The following is a 6,733-nucleotide window of genomic DNA, read 5'->3' as shown; positions in this document are numbered from 1 at the left end:
TCACTCACTCACTCACTCACTCACTCACTCACTCACTCTCACTCACTCACTCACTCACTCACTCACTCACTCACTCACTCACACACACACACACACACACACACACACACACACACACACACACACACACACACACTCACACAGTCACACTCATCCATTCAGCCAAAAAGTGTTGCTCAAAAACGACAAAGCCACATGCTGTACAGCCACTACAGATGCACCAAATAAACTTACCCACATTGTAACTGGGTGCGAACAGGTCATAGATCTCCACATAGTCCATACAAGCCGTGCTGAACACTGACGCTTCCTGAAGTTGGAACACGTCGAAGGTCAAGACGACCTTGTTCCCGGCTGGTACCCGGATGTCATACTGACAATTCTGGTTGTTGGGGTACCGGGAAGGGTAGTTTGGAGAGTAGAAGGTACCAGAAGAGGCCGTCAGAGTTCCGCCACAGGACTGTGATATAACTGTAGGACATGGAATGAGATACATAAAGTAAAATGCCTCTTTTATATTTATATTATAGAGTATCAACTCTTCTATTGACAAACGCGTTCCATGTTTTATCAAACTCATGGTGTAATCGGAAGGGACATGATTCATTTCATTTTCATCAAAGAATGGGCGGTTTTGTCTTCGAATTTGTCAAATATATTTAATAAAAAAAAGATATTTAGGGAACTCTAGTCGATCATAAATTCCCCCCGTTGAAAGTGTGGCCATTTTCGAGAAATGAAACAGTCTCAACAAACTCAGATAGTCTAACCTAGATATTATAAGTTGAGTAAAAATGACTCGAATTCGCACCTGGTGAAGAAATCACACCGACAAGAGTAAGGGCCGCTATCACCCACATGTTGTTCGCTTTCATGTACCCGCCTGTACTGCGCCTGTAGTAATGTATTACTGTACTGTTGTTGTCACGTATGTTTCTATCTAACGACTGGATGATAATTGTGTAAAATAAACTCAAGGCATATCCAAAAAGTTGATATTTACCGACGAGGACATGTTAGATGATAAACTCTAAGCACTAATGCAATAATTTGTTTACATATTTGATTTTTCTTCCACCGTCAGTACAGTGATGTTTACATGCGAGACAAACGCTCAAGATAGTGGTACATATTACGTTACTGATAACATACGTATACGTATACGCTTTACGCAGGCAACGGGACAGCTGTCAGACGAACATTGTGGTTCCCATCATTTGAAGACTAATATTTATACTAAGTGATATAGACATAAGGCGACCTTCGTATATAATAAATTGTGTTTGTAAATGATACGTACGTGTGTACTGTTGGGATATCCGAGTGCAATTTACCGGCAAAAGTCGCAATGAAGGAAGATCATAATCTACGCAAAATAAGTGGTGAAAAATGTTCAACGAAACATCTGTTCAGATATGTATGACCGTAACTAGGTGCTGGAATAGCAGATATACGTGATAGAGTAAGCAGAGGGCCATAGCAGTTGTTGTATGCTTGTTTCTGTGGATTTTTCGTCCGTGTGGTAGAAGAAGAGAGTTTTGTCCACCATGTTTGCGATCGTGACAATTATTGTGCTGATCGTTTCAGCTAACGGTAAGTCCTCAGAGCAATTAAGTTAGCACTACTTGAGTTTGAAAATATCTTGTGGTAGAGTTTTTTTTACTATTCTTGCCATTCTTGTTGACAAATAAGTTTATTCAGGGCTTTGTAATCTCCATGTATAGTGTGCGTCGTCTTTACTAGTTTCTTTCTTTGTTTCTTTATTCTCACCTCCCTTTTTTAGTTTGGGATTGTAGCTATTGGTAATACAATTGTAATAATCACAGTCGTACTGAAGTAGCAAATAACAACAAAAAAAAAGGTTTTTATATCTTAGACTCACCATTATTGTAATCAGATAGCATACACAACCGCCTCATTTTTATGGAAAATATGTACGATTGGAAAGAATAATAAACTGTTTTTTTTTTTCAGGACAGAATTGTGGTGAGTCCCTCAGCGGTCCTTCAGGGACTTTCGCAACCCCGAACTACCCTAACAATAACTACCCTCACAACTCCAACTGCCAATGGGACATCACGGTCGCATCCGGGGCCAAAGTGTTGCTGCAGTTCAACGACTTCGCGCTAGAGGGCCCGTCAGTTGTCCATGGAGACTGCGTGGATTTCGTCGAAATCTACGACCTGTTCGCCCCAAACTTCCTTGTTGGTACGCTATACTTAAAATCTATCAAAGTTTCATTCAAACGGTTGTTTTTTTCTCCCCTTTTCTTATAAATTTTTGAAAACCTGTACTGAATTATTGCATGCACGACAAAGAGCTGTCTACATGCATACATGATCATCTATGGTATTATGTTTAGACCTTTTATGCGTACAGTTACAGTTCAAGATACAGACATAGCGTCTGGACACAGGATCACTATGTCTATATGCAGATGACCTATTATTAATACAAAAGTACATGCCCTTAGTGCACAGGGCATCTGAAATTGAACAGAATATACATGTAATAACCAAGTGTCAATCAGCCATAGATAACAAGCATACCTCGGCGTTCCTACCACCAAGGAAGAAAACACGCAAGAATTATAATATGAGAATTTCTCTTTGATATCCCAACCCTGTAGGTAAGTGGTGTGGGGATGACAAACCTCCGCTCTACCTGTCGGCGTCCAACAGCCTGATAGTGAGATTCAAGTCCGACTGGCTCTTCAAATACCCCGGCTTCCAAGCCTCTTGGAGGTAAAGCGTTGTGTCCCTCCCCCTCTCTGTAATCACTCTACACTGATGATAGAAGTTCATCTACGTTTGAAAAGGTGTAAAGGACATATATCAGGGCACCCAGGCCATCACTCAATAGAGTTTGATCATTTGCTAACGTCAGGTATCCGTAAAGTCTCGTGTGAATAAGGTCACGTGTCTGTTACCGTAACTCTCGCGAGATTACGTTTGTAAGTGATTGTTCAATAATCCTGATGAAGGTGCCAGTGGTCGTTGAAAATTTTATCTCTGTGTACTCTTTGTACAGGAATAAAGTTAACCATTCTGCTATATATACTCTATATTGATGGATGTGTTATGTACTTCCGAGCAGTACCTTCGGCGGTACGACCGGTACCAGCACCACCACTACGGCTGTGGACTGCGGCAGCCCGGCGATCAGCCCTTCTCTGGCGCGGGTGGTGGGGGGAACCACTACTGTCCCCAACAGCTGGCCATGGATGGTGACTTGTGCTTCTTTGAAGCCTTTTGAAAAATCTACAAATTGATAGTTATGTTAATCAGCAATTATTGGACTATTCACTGGAGTATAGTGACCACAAGTGTACATTTGGCAGTACTTTTAATATGTAATCCTACTTTGTATTACATATATATATCATCTATAAGTAGTCTAATCTAGTGGACGATTCATGTGTTTGGATTCTCAGACTGTCACTGTTTCTCTCTGTCAGGCATCTCTTGCCAAGCATGGTGCGCATGCGTGTGGTGGGTCCCTCATCGCTCCAGGCTGGATCCTTACGGCTGCGCACTGCTTCGATGGGTACGTACGAGGGTAGCTGCACTTACGTTGTGGCGTTCTACCATCTCTATCCTCTATATGATATAGATATTGGACTGCGTCCGTAAATTGTACATGACCGTCTGTTGAGCAGTGTGGGCATGAAAATACTACCTTCTCTTCATTTGAAATTTTCACTATATAGACTTGCCATTGGCCTTGTGCGCTAGTTGTAGATCATATGTAAACCTCTTTCATGTATAGTGTTTCTCTTACTAGTAGGTGCATTTTTTCTAACCACTTGTCCCGATGAATCCAGGGCTTCCTACCCGTCACAATGGACCGTTCGACTCGGCAGCCACAACCGAGAGTCCACCGACCCTCACCAACAGAACATCGGCATACAGAGGGTAATGTACTTCTTTTTTCTGGCGTGGGGTCGTGTGGCGTAACAACAGAGTGTTTGGCTCAGACACAATTTAAATCCTGACATGTCACCGGTCTTGTGCCGTTGGGAAAGGCACTTAACACCTGAATCGTTGTAATAATGATACGTTTACTCTTGTAATGATATGTTTCATTCCTAGTAAATACAAAATACAAACAATACAAATAGCTTACTGAATGATGAAATTTGAAAGAATGTAAAGAAATTCGAAGTAGATTATCGCTGAATACATAATCCTCTCTAGATAAATTACTTGTTTGCCGTACTACAACCTTATGATGTAGAGATAAATACGTTTCCCATGCATATGCCTTTTGCTACTTCCTTTCCCTGAAACGTTTTTTTTTTACAATCCACCACGACCTATAGATTGTCGTCCACGAGGGTTACAACGGCGCCAGCAGCAGTGACAACGACATCGCCCTGCTGAAACTCAACCATGACGCGACCGTCAACAATTACGTCAGCCCTGTGTGCGTGGCGCCGGGAGAGTTCCCCAGTCAGACGACCTGCTACGTCACAGGATGGGGCGACACAAATGGTGACGTAGTCAATCTGTGTGGACAATTTCACGTGCTACTACATCAAAGAAAGGGCGCCACATTTTAGATGACGTGGTCAATTTGTGTGGACAACTTTGCTTATTTTATTCGTTGGTTCAAGCCCCACGACTTGGTTTCAATATTAAATGGCCGCCAATTTCGTCATGGAAATAAAAATCGGTCAGATCTTAGAATAACTGTGAAACATGTTGAAAATCACTCGATATTTTACACAAGCACACGCAAGTGCGCGCACACGCACGCGTGCGCGCGCGCGCGCGCACACACACACACACACACGCACACGCGCACACACAGAGACAGGTGTTGTCAGCTTCATAGTCAAGAAAAGTTGACGTATAAGATATCATACGTCTTGCGACATACTGAATATATTTTCACTACTCCATAGGTGTGAACTTCCAGATTGTCATGGCTGCCCAGCTCCAGCAGGGCGAGGTGGAGATTATCGACTGGAACACGTGTAACCTGGCCAGCTGGTACGCAGGCGCCGTCACGTCCAACATGCTGTGTGCGGGCTGGCCCATGGGGGGAACCGACGCCTGCCAGGTCTGTGTCAGCAGTTATTATTTACATAGAGAAATGAACTGTATACGTAGGTCTTAGGTTTGTAGAATTCATTCTTTCCTAGAACTATCGCAGAGTGGAACTCACTGTCACCAAGTACAGTAGGGGCATTATCATTAGATAGCTTTAAACAATGTCTAGAGTTAGATGTCCAAGTGTTAGGTGAAATGTAGCCAGGTGCCGCCGCGCCGCGTGCCTGCGAAGCTGGTGTGTTACGCCGAAGGGCGGTTGAGTGAGAATGAGCGTAGAATGAGAGCTTGTTGTGACCAGTACTAAATGGGCATACCCCGGCCCCCAGTGTCTGAGGAAGGGGCTTTAGACTGTCAACTTGACCTGAGGTCAATCTGTCAATCTGTGGTTACAACCTCCGCTTCCTGCTATACACGCAAACACACGCACAAACACACACACACACACACACACACACACACACACACACACACACACACACACAGAGAGAGAGAGAGAGAGAGAGAGAGAGAGAGAGAGAGAGAGAGAGAGAGAGAGAGAGAGAGAGACCAAAGCAAGACCTCCTTGTTCACGGAGGTAATGACGTGTTGGTTCGTGTGTTGCTCCGTACAGAACGACTCCGGCGGCCCGCTGGTGTGTAAGAGCGGCAGGAAGTGGTACCAGGCCGGGGTGGTCAGCTGGGGGTACGGCTGCGCACAGCCCAACAAACCCGGCGTCTACACTGACGTCATGAAGTACCAGAACTGGATACAAACCAAGATGGCGCAGTACCCTTAGACGCGAGCATGCGCACTGCCGATACAAGAAAAGCCCGGATGTACACTGCACGAAATTCTACCTATAAGCATACCTTTAACATGCATAAACGCATGTACGGCTTTTAGGATTGTAATCAAAGATGTGAATAAAAAAATTAAAACATTATTAAGATGATTTTCTTTATTTCTCTGCAATTATGTGCTATTTTGGTTTTACGTGTGTAATGTTCCAAAAGAAGTAAAAGAAAAAGAAAAATGGAATGGCAAGTATCAGGAGTGAATTCTCTTTCTGCAAGAAATTTGCGACACTTCATCAAGTTATTTTTAAAAATGTACATTTGAGAGGGAGATGACAGTAAACGGTGTGCGTAGACGTTAGAAATCTTTGTAATAAAAGCTAATAAAGTCCTAGCATGCGCTCTCATGGTGCGGCAGTAACAACCACAACATAATGGGAGAATGTTTTTTATATAAGGCAATCTGCTTACTGTAATGCCTTTCAGACAGTAGATGACATTGTCCAGTGAAAGCATATTTATCTCCGTAACAACGGTAGTATCAGGCAAACAGCCCTGCTTTCTCCTGTACATACACCACCTGCCACTCTCCCATAGGACGGGATATGTCAGCACAGAAGCATAGGATTGTCCGAGTTTATATAACATTTATGACGATGATTATTTTGTTTATTCATACATTGAGGAGCGTAACACAACACAAAGTTTTAGAGCACTCAAGTAGCAAGGACTTATTCACTACCACTTACACATAACATTCGTCGTCACAGTGGGTGTTATGATCTAGAAGAAAGTTTGTTGTCGTCTTTACAGACAGTTCTATCACCTATATTCTAATTTAGTCTCTGGCCACCAGTTTCTCTGCCAACTGAGTCTATCACTGAGTTATGTCAAACCTCTTCTGTT

The 6,733-nt window shown here is 43.1% G+C and overlaps 2 protein-coding genes across 2 annotated transcripts in view; one reads left to right on the top strand and one right to left on the bottom strand.

Annotated features, from left to right (window-relative positions):
* LOC109466564 (ovochymase-1-like) overlaps positions 1-940 on the bottom strand; it is a 13,514-nt gene extending 12,574 nt beyond the window's left edge. The window contains exons 1-2 of the mRNA XM_019764297.1: positions 812-940; positions 235-471 (exon numbers count right to left, since the gene is read on the bottom strand). Coding sequence (XP_019619856.1) covers positions 235-471; positions 812-875 — 301 coding nt within the window. The 5' untranslated portion in view covers positions 876-940. The remainder of the gene's footprint in view (positions 1-234; positions 472-811) is intronic.
* A 371-nt stretch (positions 941-1,311) lies between these two features.
* LOC109466695 (cationic trypsin-3-like) lies at positions 1,312-5,973 on the top strand. The gene is made up of 9 exons (XM_019764445.1): positions 1,312-1,593; positions 1,975-2,208; positions 2,630-2,744; positions 3,097-3,226; positions 3,458-3,546; positions 3,824-3,914; positions 4,322-4,493; positions 4,907-5,064; positions 5,665-5,973. Exons 1-9 carry the CDS (start codon positions 1,548-1,550, stop codon positions 5,827-5,829), a joined length of 1,200 nt encoding a protein of 399 aa, XP_019620004.1. The 5' UTR covers positions 1,312-1,547; the 3' UTR covers positions 5,830-5,973.
* The last annotated feature ends 760 nt before the right edge of the window (positions 5,974-6,733 follow it).

This window comes from Branchiostoma belcheri, unplaced genomic scaffold (assembly GCF_001625305.1).
Source record: "Branchiostoma belcheri isolate BF01 breed outbred unplaced genomic scaffold, Haploidv18h27 scaffold17, whole genome shotgun sequence".
In the NCBI taxonomy this organism is placed as follows: domain Eukaryota; kingdom Metazoa; phylum Chordata; class Leptocardii; order Amphioxiformes; family Branchiostomatidae; genus Branchiostoma; species Branchiostoma belcheri.
The sequence above is the reverse complement of the archived record's forward strand: the minus strand, read 5'-3'. Positions and strand labels throughout refer to the sequence as shown.